Below are 19,115 nucleotides of genomic sequence, written 5' to 3'. Positions count from 1 at the left end.
GGAGAAGGAGGGAGTTTTTAGCATTGGGCAGAAGCAGTGCTCTATCTTTGAGTCTCCTTGTTTTTAAAATTGTTTGTTCTTCTTGCTGCTTTGAAAGAGTAACCACACACTTCTCTGCTGCTGTTCAGCATCAGCAGGACCTTTCATCTCAGCAGCATCAAGCTCACTTTTCCACTGCAATCTTGTGGCTCATTGCCTTGGAAAAGAAGGAGCAAAGAGATTTCAGTGTTGCCCCTACCCTGCTGCTATGCACTATCAACTAATGTGCTTGAGCAGCAGCGCCCACCCAGCCTTTCCTTCTCCATGTCCACTGCTGTGTACCAGTTTTGTAGAGGCAAAGTGCAAACAGTCCAGGGGGGTCCTGACCACCAGTGTCCCAGTCATGTCTTCTGCATATTGCTGGCAGTATGCAACCAGGTTAGGCCCTCCTTTGAGCCAGGCTTAAGGCTAGCCCTTTCCTCCCTCTGCCCATGTTCCTTACAATGCCCAGCACCCAGGGGTCTGACTGGCTAGGGCCTATGAGAGTTTCTTATTCCCTGTTTTAAAAGGGGGGAGTTAATTAAACATGGGGGAAGGGACATTGCAGGATGTGATGGAGCAGAAATAATTATGTCTTGAGCAAATGTGGGAAATGATCAGTAGAAGGTTCTCCAAACACACCTGCTATAGCAATAGCACCTGTGTAATGCTCCATTTCACAAAAGATCTTTCAGGGCTATTGTGCTGCATAACAAGTAAGTTGGCACAAATAAGCTCTCAGAAAACATAGGAAAAAAATAATAGAGAGGGGCTACATATTGACATCTTTGGCATCTGTATTTTTAAGAGTAGCTATGTCAATCAGTAGTGTCGGAAAAAGCCTAGTGTGGAAGTGACCTTGGAGAGCTTAGGACTAGTTTTGTATTTGCAGCCTGAAACTTGTAGGCACCCTGATCTCCAGAGAACAGAAGTATTGGATTTAAGTGTCTATCTGCAAACTTAACAAAGTGCTGTGACATTTAGAATTAATTGTAGAATGACCATTCGTAGTTTACTTTTGTCAGATAACATAAAATTCAGAGCTAATATGACTGTGCGTGCAGACATGTATGTGAAAGGAAAAATTAAGGGTGGCATCCAGAGTAATGCTTCTATAAATGTAAACTCCCTCCAAGAATGGCAGAAGCGTTCCACTCATGCCAAGGGCCTTTTGCGCAAGCAGAACACTCCTTCCGTTCATAGAGGTTCTGTTAACAGAAGCATTTCTCTGAATGCCATTCAGAGTTAGCAAAGTGACAAATAACGTAATTCAGCCGTATGAAACAACTTGTTGAGAAACATGCCTCCAAAGCATCACCCGCTGTAACTGCCAGGAGGAAAGGCACTAGGCACATCATTACTTGAATACATATTACTCTCTCATAAATTCCTTCCTGCCTTCTGCATAGCTCAAGTCTGACTTGAACTGCTCACCACAGTAGTATGAAAACAGAAGTACTATTGTAGTGAAGGTTGTCAGCTGTTAAGAGGTCTTGATGTCTAACATGCTTGAGGATATATGTAATTAACCCACCGTATGTAAGTCAAAGATTCTGCATCAGGAGGCCAAAATAATGCACTGAAGGAATATGTATGGGTAAGAGCAGAAAAGTTATTTTCCTATCAAGTCACTGAGCCCGTGAGACAGCTTGATCAGCACAGAGAGGGTGGGTGGGGATTTACTGAGTAATTACTTTCTGTATGGCTGTAGTCCAGCTCCTGATGCAGCTTTCTACATGTGCCACATTCCATTAGCACAGATGGATAGATGTGAAAGGCACCCGCCAACTGAAGCTCTGAGAGCTTTGCCTGAATGATGCATGAGTGCATGTGGCCAGACTGTAAGCAAGGTTGAATAATCTGTGTAATTTAGAACTGCTCTAGTGCTCTGGCACCAATATAGGAGATGAGGTTAAGTTCCATTAATTTAAAATGGGGGAAGAAAGTTTTAAATCAATGGGAAAATGTGCTTTGACTTTGGGTCAGTTTGAGAAATACTTTTTGACACTATTCGTTTTGATCCACCACTGGCACAATCCTAACCCACTTTCCAGTACCAACATACGGTCAATGCAGTTCTGAGGTAAGGGAACAAACATTCCCTTACTTTGAGGAGACCTCCGTGAGTGCCACCCAACTGCAGGATACCCCACACGTCCCATTGGCACCGCTATGCCTGTGCTGGAAAGTTGTTTATGATTTGGACCTTAGTCTGTTTGCTTTCCTAATCACATTGGCCACTTACCTTAGTATCTGCGAGATATGGGTGATCATCAAAGCATATCTACTGGAGCGCATTCCAACAAGGTTTCTTGCTTTTGGTCATCCACACAGTACTAACTGATTGGGTAGACCTGCCAATCTGTGTAGTGGTGATACAGTCCTGGTTCTGTTTGAATATATCTGTGTGCTGATTTTGAACTTAGATAGTTGAATGCCAGTCAGTCTGCACATGAAACGGCCTCCCACAGACAAAATAGTAGTTTTGCATGTAAGTATACAGAAATAAGTACTGTATACTTGTAAATTAAGGAAAAAGAATCTAAAGAGCTGATGCAGACTGAGCAATCTAAGTAGCCTCCAAGAATGATGGAATACAGATATGTCTTTTGGGAATACTGGAGAACATAGAGCAGGATCGGGGAGGGGGGGTAGAATTGGCCTTCTTGAGGCAGGTGAGTATTTGAGCTAGGGAGAGGCATCATTTTGTTGCAAGTCTAATTTGTGTAGCACGTATACGGTCAGTGTACATCAGGTAACCTTAATTATCCACCCAATATGGATAATAATTACCAGTGAGGTAAATTAGACTTAAACAATAATAAATTTCTTTACTAAGTAAGAATTTGAATTGAGGTCTCCTTCCCTCACCCAAGTCCAAAACCCTACTCACTGGCATCACATAGATCAGAATTACTGTTCCGTATATATTTAGCTCCAATGCAGTGCAAAGTGTTGAAAATTATCCCAGATGAGGAATATGAAATGTTCCGCATCTGTAAACCCAAGTCCCTTGCACAAGTAACTTGACAAACAAAATGTTTCCCACTTTAAGGCCAAAGTAGGTAACATTCGGTTTAAAATAACAATGCTGATGTACCAAGGCTCTGTTCTGGTCATTCACATTAAGAAGGTAAAGCTGCAGTGGCAACTTCCTACATTGTTAGGTGAGGTACATAATAGGCACAATTTGCCCCCCAGTCTGAGCTGAAGAAGGTGGCTTCCTTGAATACAAGCATGGAAGCATTTTCTCATGTTCTTGGTCTACTGACTCTTTATAGTTAACCCACTAGCTGAAAAATGACCTCTTTCCGTATTGCTGATACCTTTTCCTGTCTTTATTCGAAGGCTAACAAAGACAGGGAAAGATTTTGTATGTAAGCAAAGAAAGACAGCTCTCTCCTGTGTTGTATTTGAGAAGATGAGAACTTATTTTATAATTCTTCCTAGTGTGTGTATGGTGGAAATAACACTCCTTTGCAGTCTTCCGCCTCAGAGACAATACACACACACCCCAAACATTTTATTTGCTTCAACTTTCCCTATAAAACATCTTGGGAACCATAGAAGGACTACAAAGAGGTCTTGAGAACTAGGGAAATACCCAGTGTTCTGGGTCCCCTTCCAGGGAATTATAAAAAAACTGTAAGTGGTGTCTGTGATGTTTTCCTGCTTCACTCTGCAAGTACTGTAATGTCTTCACTGTTTTATGGAATTTGTCACAATTGCAATTACTTTGCTTTTCATAGCACAATCTTTACAAACTGAAAAAGTGTTAGTGTCTCAAAATATTCCCAGGGTAGACCGCATGTGACTGTAGGTATGTGTACACCATTTGCTGTTTCAGGATGTGTTCATGGACAAATTGAAAATGCCTTGTATAGTAGGCATTTGATCCTAACTTATTTTTCTGATTAGGCCCAAATTCTAATTTTGGATTTTTTTGGAATGGGAAAAGTCAGTTTCTCATAAAGAGTGTTGACTTTCTTGTAATGTTTTTTTCCATTGTCTTGGATCAATGGGATGCTTAGCTGCAAGTAGATTTGCTCACAAGAAAGTACCTCAACCAGTATATCCTGTTTTGTTCCTGTATTTATGTTTGTGCACATGTACTACAAGTATGCTAAGAGCAGGGCAGAAACAAATGACGACAAAAGTCTGATCAGATCGAGTTGAGAGACTGCTTTCTTTTGTATAAACTGGTCTACCCCCTTTGCTCACCATTTATAAAGGGAAGGGGAGGAAGGCAAAAAAATAAGACCTTGGTAATGGCACTCATTTTATGGAATTCCCTTAGGTTTATGAACTGCTCCCTCTTTAGAAATCTTATGTTGGGGCCTTAAAACAATGTTTTTTAAACTTGACTATTTTATTTTAAATTTTTTTATTTAAAAAAATAAGTTTAAAAATTGTCTTTAATTTTTGTACTAAACATATTTTAGGTTAATTATTTATGACATTGTTCTATATACTACTTCGTAATCTGCTTTGGGTTCCCATTTGAGAGGAAAATGGGGTATAAATAAGAGACAGTGATGTGTGTGCAGCCGAAATCCATACAACTTCCTCTTTCATTTCAGCGGGTCATTGGCAAGCATTCGATCTTTGTTTTTGTTTTTGCAAATAGGTCAAGCTGCATACAATGGACTTCTGAAAACTAGTCTAAAATTAGACTTGTGCTTTGCTCCCATTCCTTGTAACAAGCTGAAAAATACCTTTTTGGCATGCTTTCATTTTAATTAGTAGGACTCAAATTTCAAAATACAAATTTTGTGAAAGAGATGTCTGAACGATTGGTTTTGTGACATGGAGGCTTGGCACTGAAGTAAAAGGAAAAAATAGCAATAAATTATAAATTTAACAAATAATTAAACCATACCTTGAAATTAGAGGTTCCCAAAGTTGGCGGTTTTGCCCCATAGCCTTTCATACTGATTGAACATTTGATGAAGGCACACCCTGACAAGGCAAACAAGTATTTACCATAGATACTTGCCTATAGGGCGGGAAATTTCTGCCAGTAAATCAAGCTTAGATCATCACCTCACCTTATCTCAGTGAGGTCAGACAGGGCTTTTCAAGTATGTCCTGACACCAGAGAAGCAATGCAGAGATAATTAGAGGGTTGTTAATCTCCACGGTAACCTTCCTGGCAAACTCCAACCAAAGTTAACCTTTTATTCTACTCCTGAGAAAAGGGCTAAAGGCTTCCATTGAAATCAAGCAAGCCTCATTCCATTTTGTAAATGCTACTGCAGTCTCCTTCCATTTTGCAATTACTTGCATTTGGCTGAAGTCTGTTTTTTTAAACATGAGGATGTCATCCTTGTTTCAATATGAAACAGATTTCCAGGCTACAGTTCAGTGCACCATTACCTAAGAATAACACTCACTTACTTACTTCTGAGTAAATAGGGTTGAAGCTATGTGCAGCTGTACTTGCTCACAGTCATTCCTTGTTGCTTGTTTCTCTGCTGTGAATTGAATTGCACACTCCCAATTATGTGTTATAATAATAATAATAATAACTTTATTTCTACCCCGCCTTTCTCCCCGAAGGGACTCAAGGCGGCTTACAACATAATTAAAAACAATTTAAAAACAAATAAAAACATATTAACACATACTAAAAACAGCAATCAGAGTAAAAAAATAGGTAAAAAGAGCATAGAGCAGCAGCAAGTCATAAAAGAATCAGGCCTGTAAAAAATATTAAAAGGTGTTAAAAAGATGTTAAAAGGCCAAGAACTCAGAAGGCCTGTTTAAACAGAAGGGTCTTCAGGCCTTGCCGAAAGGTCTCAAGAGAGGGAGCCATTCTTAAGTCAAGGGGAAGGGAGTTCCATAGCGTTGGTGCCACTACTGAGAAGGCCCTATTTCTTGCAGCCGCCCCACGTACTTCCCTAGGCGGCGGCACTTGTAAAAAGGCCTTCTCTGATGATCTGAGAGGGCGAGCCGGATTGTACGGGAGCAGGCGATCTCTAAGATATCCTGGTCCAGAGCAGTATAGGGCTTTAAAGGTCAATACCAGCACCTTGAATTGGGCCCGGAAACGAATGGGCAGCCAGTGCAGCCGCTGGAGAAGCGGACTGACAGAGTCGAACCGCCTACCTCCAGTAACCACACGGGCCGCCGCATTCTGCACTAGTTGCAGTTTCCGAACCGTCTTCAAGGGCAGCCCCACATAGAGCGCGTTACAGTAATCTAATCTCGATGTCACCGAGGCATGGATCACCGTGGCCAGGTCTGCACGATCCAAGTACGGCCGCAGCTGGCGCACCAGCCGAAGCTGAGCGAAGGCCCCCCTTGCCACAGCCGCCACCTGGGAATCCAGGAGCAGCTGCGAGTCCAGGTGGACCCCCAAGCTGCGGACCAGAGGGAGTGCAACCCCATTCAGCGCAAGCCGATAGTCCAGCACCTGCATCGAGGATTTCCTAACCAGGAGAGCCTCTGTCTTATCCGGATTTAATTTCAGCTTGTTAGCCCCCATCCAGATCCTCACTGCCTCCAGACAGCGCTCCAGGCCCTCAACCGCCACCCTGGAGTCTGGAGGAAAGGAGAGATAGAGCTGGGTGTCATCAGCATATTGATGGCACCCCACTCCAAACCCCCGGATGACCTCTCCCAGCGGTTTCATGTAGATGTTAAATAGCATGGGGGACAGAATTGCCTCTGGCTTAACACACCAGGCACCTTAAAGAAGGATTTGATTAATGGTTCTCCTGCAGTGGTTCCCCACCTTTATTTACTTGCATACCCATGGCAGCCCATTTCCTTAAATTGTACCCCTCATACTCACTAAATGTTTGTAATTAATATTAATAATGTAAGCCCTCATCTCCTCCATATGAAAATCCATACTTTGTGTATTATCACAGTATTTTCTCATTTTATCTCTTTGAAGAACTAAAGACTATGTCCTTGCATTGTTTTGCTTCAGAAGTGTCCTGAGAAATTCTTGGTGATTGATCACTTTCCATATTAAGTTTAGATTTTTTACTGTGCTGGTTATCAATCACTGATTCATACATGAATTGATGACCTAAAACTAGCTATTGGTGGGACTTTCACAGCCAACTAGCTACCTCCCTTCCTGCCTTGCACACCCTGCAAGGCATTCTGGAGCACTACCTGCCTTTTTCTACCTTTATTCAATTCTTTTTCAAGTACCCCTAAAGGTCCTGTCGAAGGCCCTGGGGGTACATGTACCCCAGGTGGGAAACTACTGTTCTACTGCTATGTTGTTTACAGTGCACTTACTCTGATAGTTTACAAAAAGTTTGTGAAGACCAGAATTTAAAAAGTTAAAGAATAAAAATATATCTTACTATCTTGCACTGTATTTTTAATAAATTAGAGATTTTGTACAAATCGAAGGTAAGGCCACACCTGGAGTATTGCGTCCAGTTCTGGTTGCCACATCTCATAAAGGACATAGTGGAAATGGAAAAGGTGCAAAAGAGAGCGACTAAGATGATTACGGGGCTGGGGCACCTTCCTTATGAGGAAAGTCTACGGCATTTGGGCCTCTTCAGCCTAGAAAAGAGACGCCTGAGGGGGGACATGATTGAGACATACAAAATTATGCATGGGAAAGATAAAGTGGATAGAGAGATGCTCTTTACACTCTCACATAACACCAAAGCCAGGGGACATCCACTAAAATTGAGTGTTGGGAGAGTTAGGACAGACAAAAGAAAATATTTCTTTACTCAGCGTGTGGTTGGTCTGTGGAACTCCTTGCCACAAGATGTGGTGATGGCATCTGGCCTGGATGCCTTTAAAAGGGGATTAGACAAGTTTCTGGAGGAAAAATCCATTACGGGTTACAAGCCATGATGTGTATGTGCAACCTCCTGATTTTAGAAATGGGCTATGTCAGAATGCCAGATGCAAGGGAGGGCACCAGGATGCAGGTCTCTTGTTATCTGGTGTGCTCCCTGGGGCATTTGGTGGGCTGCTGTGAGATACAGGAAGCTGGACTAGATGGGCCTATGGCCTGATCCAATGGGGCTGTTATGTTCTTATGTAAAGCATTTTGCAGTGCTTCACAACAAAACACTTATGGTTTATGTGCATCATACAACATTTCATTGTTGATTGTTAAATCTGGAAAGGCAGGCACTATTAGTAAAGAACTCATCCTACTAGCAGTTAGTGAGGTTCAGAATTCTGTTTTGCATAATACAGTATAATTAAGACGATTCCTCTGAACAAAAATTTAGTGTAAAGATGTGTAGAATAACTGGTGAAAATGTGGAAGGTACATTGTGCAGCATGCTAAGGACAACAGAATTTGCATTACAACTAGTTGCGTCAGCTTTGCCAAAGAATCTTTGCTTCTCACTTACATGAGCTTTGTAAAAGCATAAGTTTGGCTCAAGAGTTATTTGCAAGGCAACTAAGAACAGATACTAAAGGGTAGTCAATATTTCATTGTGTTGATACCTTCTTCAAAGACAAGGAAATTCTGCTTACTAGCATACTTGCCTCTTTCATTGATGAGCACCATTGCTACTGCGGGTGTGCTGCTTACTTGAAAAGAGCAGTGCCATAGGTCTTTATCATTTACTGTGTCATTCATCAACAACATCTGGTTGCAAAACAACTTGGTGATTGCCTGCACAAATCATTAAACGCTGTAATTACTGCAGTGAATACAGTTAAAGCCCATGCTTTCAATAACTGACTATTCTGGGAGAATTATGAGGGCTTTGAGTGTTTGCTGCTTCATACTGCATGTTCATTGGCTATCAAAAGGCAACTATGTGAGATGCTTTTACAGCCTTTTTGACACTGTTAGAGTGGGTTTTTCCTTTTCTTTTTTTGAAGACATAAGTATCTTATTCAGCGATGAACTCAGAGATCAGGCGTGACATTGCTTATATCACAACTATTTGTAAAGTTCGAATGGATACGTTGTTGCAAGGAAATGAGATCAATTTTATTAAGGTCAAATCTGTCATCTCTATGTTTACTTCAGAGTTAACTATTCAAGTGCAATATAAGCTGCCTTGAGCTATACAGATTTCAAGCCCATGTGAGCTAGAAGAGAAAGTTTGGATACAAGATTATGATCTGCAAGGTTTTGTGACCATTTGGATATGCTGTCTGAGCGATTTGAGGATCTTCTTTCAATGGAAATTGGGTGATAAATCCATTTTCAGATACCGAGGAAGTTGGGGTTGTAGAGGAAGGTTGTAGAGGAAGTGAGCTACAAAATGACTTGAGCTGAAGCCAAAGTTTAAGAAATTGTTACAAGAGTTTTGGTTACAGAAGAAAATTTCTGGTCACTATCCTGCACTTTGGACAGTGGTTAAGAAGCTCCTTTTTACATCATATTTGGTGGAACGTGATTTCAGTGTTGTCATCCAATTTCTTCCCCCCAAAATAGACTCCAATTACTAAACATGGTGATTTAGGACTTCCACTGTCTAAACCAGACATTGGGAAACTGGTGGTATCACTTCATCAAGCTCATCCATTGCATTTAGAATTTACTAAACTGTAGACTAAACAGTGATGGACCTGCCATTTACTGAACGGGACAAATGCCCTGGGCGTGGAGTCTCATGTGCCTCTAGGATTGCGTGGAAGCTTCCCTGAAGTCCTGATGGAAACTGTGCTTCTGGTTTGCCAGAAGCATAGTTAAACATCAGGAAAGCTTCAGGAGGCTTCCCTAATGCACCCTGGAGTCGTGAGGCTCCGTGTGCTCCAGGTAAGTGGGGGGGATTTGTGCGGGGGGTCCATCGCAGACCTTTGCACTGGGGCTCAGGGCTGGGGAGGTCTGCTACTATTACTAAATGTGATATCTAAGACTTTTGCTAAATGACAACTGATATCACTGGATCAAGTTCATCAATTTTGTTGACTAAATGAAGGATTTTGAATAAATGTGCAATTAATTGTTACTGTTTTGAATTTAGTTATTTTTTCTTACTGGACCATGCAAACCACTATTCTGAATAATACTTGTAATAGGATAGGATAGGGGGCACTGGGGATGAGTTTATGGAACCAAGGGAGCGGTGGCCTGAAAAAGTTTGGGAACCAAGAAGTACACAAACTTTTTTCAGTTCCCTCTTTATCCATCCACCTCCATTCAGTGAATAGATTCAAAAGCAGAAACTGGCATCTTTTCACACCATGCTTCACACTTTAAGTTGTGTGTGTCAGTCTTATTTTCTTTGTAGTTCAGAATTAAGACAACTATGCTTACAGAAAATGCCCCTCCTTGGAAAGTCAGCTGCTTATATTTTACAGTGTTGTGTACTGTTGTGTGGATGTGTCATGTCAAATTATGGATTGTGCACTTTAGTACTTCCTAACTCTGTGTTTTTTTCCCTCCAGGGAACTGTCTTTAGTTTGGAATCTGAAGAGGAAGAGTACCAAGGAATCATTGCAGAAGACAGCAATGATATCTACATCCTAACTAGTGACAACTCTGGCCAGGTGAGCCCCCCTGAATCACCCACAGTGACAACATCTTGGCAGTCAGAAAGCCTACCTGTTTCTTTGTCAGCTAGTCAGAGCTGGCATACTGAGAGCTTACCAGTGTCATTGGGGCCTGAATCGTGGCAACAAGTGGCTATGGATCCAGAAGAATTGAAGAGTTTGGACAGTAATGGAGGTGGGGAAGAAAGGAGTGAAAACAACTCTTCAAACTCTGATATCGTGCATGTTGAAAAGGAAGAGATACCAGAAGGGGCTGAGGAAACTATAGAAGTGGTTCCACAGACTGATGCAACGAAACTTGGTTTCCCAGAAGCTCCAACTGCATTGTTGAAGATAGAATCAGAAGCTGAAATGGTGTCTGTTCCAAAGTCAAGCTCCTCTACAGCATCTCTTACTGAACACCAGAAAGAGGGGAAGGCAGAGCTGCTAGAACCCGAAATACCAGAGCTGAGTAAATTTGCTACAAAATCAACTCCTTTAGAAGAGAAGGCTGCCCCCAAACTGGAGCGAATATTTCCTCCAGCAGAGGAAATAAAAGCTGGGCAAGAGAATTATCCAGAAAAGAAAGAAGAGAAGTCCCCTGATGGAGAGGAAAAGCCCATCCTCTTGCCAGAAGGCAAATCAATTTTGCTATATGGGGGTGCAGCTGCAGTGGCCATTCTGGCTGTGGCAGTGGGCGTAGCATTGGCATTGAGGAAGAAATAGTGAATTCCCTTCTGTAGGGAATGTAGCACACTTAGTTGCATTGACTAAGGTTATGATGCCACTCTTAATGGGAAATTCATGTAAGTTAAAGGGTGATGGGGCAAGGGTACACATAAGGCTAAGCCTAGGGACAATCATGTTTTTAGTGGCTTGGATCTTCCTATTAAACATATAGGGGTGTAATTTTGAAAACCCCTTCATACATAAGTATACATGAGGAAAGGGGATGCTTATACACTGGAAACTGGAAGAAAAAAATTCCAGGGGAATGGGAGCATTGGTTGTTAACCCCTGGAGGTTTTCCTTACATAGCTGCCATTGCAGCTTCTTGGTTCCCCCACCACCTCTTGAACGAGAGGTTCTTTAGTCCTGTAGCATGAGGCTGGTCTCCCTTTTGTCTCTGCTTCCTCAGGTATTGCACTGCTCCTCTTGATCTCTCAGTTCCTTTTTAAACCCCAGTGGGGTAGTGCTTAATCAATACCTCTTTGCTTTGTATCTTTTCTGACCCAAGTATTTCCTGAAGCTCAACCTTTTGAAAATTGTCTCTTTAGTTTAATTCTCAGTACTCTGTAACATTGAGTGGAGAAAACAATAGTATCCTGTGTGGGGTTGATTACAATACTGTTGGATGGAAAGAGATATTCTTCACACCCATGTGTATTTGTCATTTTGCTAATCTTTGCTTTTGTGTTTTTTCTTTAATTCATCCTGATTATCTGTACAGTTATCAAATACACACTCCTTTGATTTAGAAGCCTATTTAAGGAGTTGAACATGAACAACATTGTGATGTACCTTTCAGTTGTTTGCCATTTGCTAGCCATAGAATGGATGATGTTCTGAAAGCTAGTCTTGCAAGATTCATGTAAGCTTCCAAGAGTATTGAACATGTAGAGTTATTTTTGAATCCAGTCAACTGCAGTTGGGCCCACAGAAGAATAAAATCAGATCTATCTAGTTCCAGTGTTTTTAATTTGAATTGGAAATCAGAAATATTGCTACACTGCCTGTATGTTCCAAAGTCATGGAGTGGGGGGAGCTCTCCTATCTTACTAGAGATGGCCATGCTTGGAGACTAGAAGGGTATTGAGAAAATTGGGATAAAACCAAATAACATTTTCACAAATTTTATATCATTCTTGGCCTCTGACACAGCAGAGGCCAACATCCAGGTATTCCTTTCTTCCACTCCTCCTCTTCTACCAAATGATGCTGTGTGGTATGATGTGTGCTCCTTAGTTCCTGGAGCCCTGATTTGAATATTACTTTGCACATCATTGGATATTTCCTTATACATTAGTGTTAAAGTATGGAATACTAATTGATTCTGGATTGTTGCCATAGCTGCCTTTTCCTGAACTTCTGTAGATCAGACAATCAGGAAATCTCAAAGAATCTCTTAAATCAGACATGCGGCTTTCAGCTTCCCACTCCTGTAAATACAGTAAGAACCATTTCAAATGCATGTAAAATCATGTGGAGGTCTTGTTCTTCCCCAGTCCTATGTAAACAATTGTTGTTCTTGGGGCAATATCTTGGCAAAAAACAGTCTCCATGACATTCTGTATCTGTTGGTCTTCTGGTCATAAAATTGCGTTTTATTACTAAGTGTTATCAACAAAACAAATCCTAATGCAACTTTGTTTCATTTTAGGCACTTGCTCACAATGGGCAGTACCTTTCTCCCATGGGTAGCTTTTCTGTAGTGGGATTAGCTGGAGAAACTGCTATTGATGTCCTCATTATATACAAGTGACATGAGTAAAACAGATGCACCTCAAAAGAAATTGAGGAGGCAGGAAAAACAAATCTGGGTTTGTAGCCTGGCTTAGGCTTCTTTTACCCACTTCCATTTCGAAAACTCATTACTGCAGATTGTTGAGTATTGTGGTGATTCATAATAATCTCCTAAAGCTAGCTCTTAATTGTTAGCCTCATGGTTCATTGGGGTTTTCATTTACATTTAACGTGATATTTGCCATTCTTAAGACTGTACATTCACACTTGGCATAAAACTGGCTGCTTCTTAGCTAGAAGGAACTAACTTCTAGTTTTAGGTATCCAGAAATTGCTACTAGTGGTTTAAACCCATCTGTGCCCATGGCTGTACACAAACAACATACAGGTGCTGCTTGTAAGACATGTGAGCAGATATGAGTTAAAAAGTCAATGTAGTCAGTCAGGGCTAGCATAGTAGCAAAGGTGATGAATGCAGATTTGACGACAGAAGTATTACAAAACTTCTGGGGAGCTGATCTATTTTAAGCATCCTTGCGGCCATCCCACAAACATTACACAACCTTGGCTTTTCTACCAGTTGCAAGCTTGACAGGGAGCTATACTCAATCCCATTTTCCTGGTGAATGTAATGTATGATTATATAAATGTGTGTTGTATTCATACAGTACACTTTTAAGTGTATGTTACATATACACCTAAAAGCATAATGTGTGAAGTGAGCCTTAGCCACATGGAAATCTTTTTGATTCAGCCGTTTCTGCAGAAGGGAAACTCTGCTATGTATGGTGATTGGAAGTTGCTGGCTAGGGAATTTGCTGTGCTGTTTCTGCTAGGGAATTTTTAGTGCTGTTGATCATCCATTTTCTAGAATAAAGTGCCTCAGTGTGTTCCAGTGGGCTTGAATTGTGTTCCTTGATATACACTTGCCTAATTTCTGTTTTGTAGCTGTTATCTAGCTGGAAGAACTCTTCAGCTATACTCCCTAAAGATGGATTGGAAAAGGAGGAAATCCCTCTCCCAGCTACAGAATGCGAAATAATGCTGCTAGGAGCCAGAAGCTGTCAGCAAAACCATTTTTGCATGAGTAACACCCACCCAAGAGATCTGGTTTAGCTGCTCAACACTGTTCTGACCATTTTGAATTTTCCATATTTGCTCTTGCCTCTACCACAACCTTTGGAAACAACCTTTCTTTGATTTCTCTGCTGATAATTTAAAGACTGAACACTACAAGACATGTTCCTGATTATGCATATATTCTTCCCCTTGGGGAGGAAAATATGGTAAACTTTCAAGCCATAGGGAACTGCCAGATGTATGCCAGATGTATTTAGAGCTATGTGTTCCACTTCCTTGTGAGCACACAACAAATGTGGAAGAGCAACACAGGGCAACTGCTGATAAAAGGGGATCCTTTGAGTACAGTGCCCTGCCCATTACTTCCATTTTAAAATCAGTCAGGCATGTTTCTTACCTGCTTACAAGCAAAGCAATGAGCAGGCAGGTCCTGCTTCCTATAAATTACAGCCAATCATCTTTAATCTAGCAATAGTAGGTTTATTTTCATATAGAGCAGACAGTCAAGAATATATCTTATTTTTTATAGCTGCAAAAATCAAACTAGGCTCTGAAAAGCTATTTTTAGCACATTTGGCACAATCTTTGTCCTGGTAGCACCATGCTGAAGAAAATGATACAGGGTTTCAAAATAAAGTTCTACATGTCATTTGGTTCTGTCATCTACAGGGCTGGCTTTTTCAGGCTTTGCTGAAATTCTGCACTGTAATCCAGTGGTTCCCAAACTGAGCCATTGGAAACCAGTGAGGGGAGCTGCAGAATCCTTCCAAAAACAGGCCCCCCTATACAATTTTTTGGATTGTAATCCTAACAGGGAGCTGCAGCCAGTGGCCCAGTAGGTCAAGGGAGTTGCCAGTCAAAAAAGTTCGTGATGGGGAAAGTGATACAAACCGACTCTGCACATTCAGGCTACATCATGTGGAATCTCTCCTGCTTCCACTTGGCAGCGTGTTTGGCAATTATCTTCTATAGACGATAGGAGTTTTTTTCTGACAGCTGAAAGACCAGTCTCCTCTACCTTATTTTGATTATGTAAGTTGGTGTCTTGTGCAGGGCTTGAGCTGCCTTTTTTAGTGAGTCAAGACCAGTGTGGGTGAGTGTGTGTATGTCTCAAACATAAGGCCTGTGGGCTGGATATGGCCCAGAGAAGCTCTTTATCTGTCCCATATGATAATTGGGCTCTCCTAGCAGCACCATATCTGCTGAGGTGTCACTTCACCTGAGCTGTGAAAGGGCGGCCACCATGAAAATTGGGCTTGCCAGTATCGTGAAAATATTATCAAGACTTGCATATTTTCTCTTCTGTCATTAGCAACTAATTAGTTCCTATGTGGGAACAAAGTGCTTATTTTTGGCCATCATATACTAATGATGTTACTTCTACCTTCAGTAGGTGCCATGAATGATATTTGGCCTGCTGTATGAAATGAGTTTTACACCCCTGGTCTAGACCATGAGTAGTGTTGCTTGAAATGTAGTATGGACTGTTAGGACAATTGGTACCAAAAACCTTTTTTTCTGATTGGCGGGAGCAGTTAAGTACCCATGTTGTGTACATCTAAGCAACTGGAGTGCTTTGCCCATCAGTTAGAAGCTGGCTTTCTAATGCTAATATAAAAACACTTAAATCTCTTAGACTCCCTTACAAAGATTGCCCAAGTAACAAACTCTGATGAGTGTGTGCATTGAAGCAAGCATAATACAGCAGGTTTAACCTAGACCAGTGTTTAGGTCACAAGACAATTTCAAGTGGGTCCCCATTCATTTCAATATATATTTTATTAATGTATTGGGCTTGATGCTACCATGGTGACTGCATTTACAGATCTTAAATATTACAGATCTGTACTTTTAACAGGCAAACTATGTACAGGGGAGCCCCCATATCAGCAGTTTCAGTTAACTGGATTGGTGGGGTCCCTGCAAGTCCCCTCTGGAAGTGAGGGGAGCTGTTCCCCCTTGCTTCCAGATGGTCTTCTGAGTCCACAGAGGCCATGTGCATCTGCCTGTGGCCTCTGCAAGTCTCAGAATGACTTTGAAAAAGTTACTTCCCGTTTTATGATAAAACTGGAAGTAATTTTTTTAACAGTCATAATGTGTGCAGCCTCTAGGGCAGGGGTGCTCACACTTTTTTGGCTCGAGAGCTACTTTGAAACCCAGCAAGGCCCGGAGATCTACCAGAGTTTTTTTTTACAATGTTCGCGCCATCATAACATATATGTGTACAATGTATGTTGGTGTACCTTGAGCCCCACTGAGTATAACAGGACTTACTCCTGAGTAGACATGCCTAGGATTAGGCTGTGAGGCTGCAATCCTAGCCACACTTACCTGGGAGTAAGCCCCATTGAATACAATGGGCCTTACTCCCGGCATTTCCTCCCAGAGGCACCTGAAGGGGGGGGTCGGCACTCTGCTATCTACTCATTTTGCCTCGCGATCTACCGGTAGATCGTGATCCACCTATTGAGCACCCCTGCTCTAGGGGGCTCTGGAGGCAAGAGTTCCTTACCTCCAGAGGGTGGAGGGGTGTCTCCCCATATCTGGATTCAGCTATCTGTGGGGGTTCCTGAATGGAACCACTACAGAGTTGGGGTACACCTGTATATGCTTTTAACAGTGATAGTGAATATGGTTTAGTCCCTGGTAGATAGGTGAGCAGCCTTTGGAATGTTTGGGGAATTTTTAAAAAGCATATCAGCAACTGCTTGGGAGGGCTCTTTTAAACTTATTGTAAACTTTTCACTTAATTCATCTGGTCATATGGAGGTGTTAATTTTCCTGCTTGATGTCATTCTGGCCACATCACTTCCAGTGGTTATTCTAAAAAGTAGGTCCCAGTGCTAAAAAGTTTGAGAGCCACTGACCTAGACTATGTTGTAACAATGCACATTGTAAGATTTGCAGCAGACTGATGTAGATACTGTTCCTAGGTAAAATTCAGTTTTTTCAATTATGGCATGGAAAAGAAGAGATTGAAGGTGAGTTGGCTGCAAAATTATGCTTTTGCTTTTGTGATCATTAGAGATATGATAAATGAAAGGGTGTGACCGTTTTCTACAACAGACCTTTAGCTGGTTTAATACATATGTATTAATATATTTTATGCTTAATGCTATATCCATCACTATAAAATACTTTAAGCTTTCTGCAAGGTCCCAGAACAAAACAAGTAGCTGGCTTGCAACATTAAAAAGGTTTGACTTATGAAGTAGTGACTTGAAATACTGTAGGAAGTCAGTATTTGAGGACTTGTTCTCTTCTAGCAAATTCATTATGCAAGCGCAGCAATTTCATAAACATTGTCTAAAGCCTCATGTGCCATTTGATGAACTGAAAAAAATGCTCTTTCCAGTGTTGAAAAGGAGTTATTTGCCAGCTCTGTAATTGCGTTTATACATTGAAAGGGGTGTGTATATTTTTCTTCCCTGATGGGACTCTGTTGTAAGACCATGCGCAACCCACAGCCCAGTTGCACTTTAATAAAAGGTCAATTTTGAAAGTGTGGTCTTTCTTTCCATCCTCAGAACAAAGGGAGGGTACTATTTCTTGGTGTTTTTTTCCTACCAGATTGTCATTAGCACTCTAAACAAATATCTTCTGTTCATCTTCTGCCATTACAGTGGTGTAGAAGTATAGTCTCCTACCTAAGGACCAAATGTTCCAGTGCTAGTGCAGTTGTACCAATCAGGTGCACACTGCATCCTGTGGTGCAGGGGCAAGCAGTGGGGCCTTCTCAAGGTATGGGAACATTTGGGTCCATATGGGATTGGAGCCTTAGTTTTGCAAAGGAAAACCCACCCACCTTAAGGCAGGTGCCAAGATGAGTTAACATGCACATTCTGCTCTAGTTCATCAGCATTTCCAAACCATTGAATATGCAGGTCTGCTCTTCTCAGCTGCAGTTTGACTCAAAGCAGATGGCCACCACACACCAGAAGAGCTCCACCCCTCTTCTTCAACAGTAGTTTAAAAAACCACTTTTCTCACTATTGTAGTGCAGCAGAGCAACAGTCTCAGGGCTTAGAACAGACATTTCCATGTCAAACCACAGCATGGGCCCTGCTCCCTTGGCCCTTGGTCACTCCAGAATGCAAACTCAGGAACATTTAGTCACTGCTATGTTGCATTCTTTCACACTCCAGGACCAACAGAAAGGGTCATTTGCCTCAGCGCAACCTGAAAATAGTTCTAATCGCTGCCATTCTGCAACACCACCATGGTAAGAAAAGCAGTTTTTAATGTACTATTTAAAGGGTTGCTTTAAAAGATCTGAATATCCACTGTTTTCCATAACCACTGTATTTTGATCTAACAAAGGATTTTTTAAAACTTCTGAAACACAGATCTTTGATAAAAGAATTTCCAGAAGCCTCCAGGACTTGGTTCTTTTAAGTTTCTCATCCTTTTGAGTAACTCAAAGCAAGCATCTGAACTAACCCACAAACTAAAACTCACACAGTCCAGCATTTGGAATTCAAAACTAACTTAGTTCATGATTTAGCAGACTACCATTTTTTACCACGAAGTAAACTGCCTTACCAGAGAACTGCCCATACCCTTTGTGAGAATTTGTTTTCCTAAAGCACTTTTAAGCAGCTGAAAGTGTAAGGTAACAAGGTACTAGTTTAAATTCCAGCCCAAAAGGCAGTATAAAAACCTCTCTCCCTTCAAAAGCCGACACAACTAATCCCACATTGCAAAGTTCAGTGAGAATAAACATTTCCAGAAGGGGGTGTGTTCTAAACAGAGCAAGGAACAAGCCATTTGCCTGGGGAGAGAAGATGTCCAGGGTAAAACTCACACAGTCAATAAAACATCCCTTTGAGGAATGCCTTTGCTCAGAGTCCAAATCCTATATGTGGCTAGTGTTTCCAATAATATAAAAGTACAACAATTTTATTTAAAAAATATCAATTTAACAAAAGCTACAATTTGTGTCATTGATCAGTTGCTGACAAATGAACCTGCTCAAAGGCTGGTGATTGTGGGATAGCAGCATGGTTTTGTGCAGTTTCTCAGACAAAATAAGCTGCTTTCACATTAGCACTTGACTCATGGATAGAAATCACTGCTTCACTTCCCAAATAGTGGTGCTGGTGAGAATAAAGTATATCCAGTAG

The 19,115-nt window shown here is 41.4% G+C and overlaps 1 protein-coding gene across 2 annotated transcripts in view; it reads left to right on the top strand.

Moving 5' to 3' along the window:
- Positions 1-17,494, top strand: part of BCL2L13 (BCL2 like 13) — a 58,605-nt gene extending 41,111 nt beyond the window's left edge. For both annotated transcript variants that reach the window (XM_066633140.1, XM_066633141.1), the window contains exon 7: positions 10,366-17,494. In XM_066633140.1, coding sequence (XP_066489237.1) covers positions 10,366-11,175 — 810 coding nt within the window. In that variant the 3' untranslated portion in view covers positions 11,176-17,494. The remainder of the gene's footprint in view (positions 1-10,365) is intronic.
- The last annotated feature ends 1,621 nt before the right edge of the window (positions 17,495-19,115 follow it).

Source organism: Tiliqua scincoides, chromosome 7 (genome assembly GCF_035046505.1).
Source record: "Tiliqua scincoides isolate rTilSci1 chromosome 7, rTilSci1.hap2, whole genome shotgun sequence".
Taxonomy (NCBI): Eukaryota; Metazoa; Chordata; class Lepidosauria; order Squamata; family Scincidae; genus Tiliqua; species Tiliqua scincoides.
This window is presented reverse-complemented; position numbering and strand designations above follow the sequence as displayed.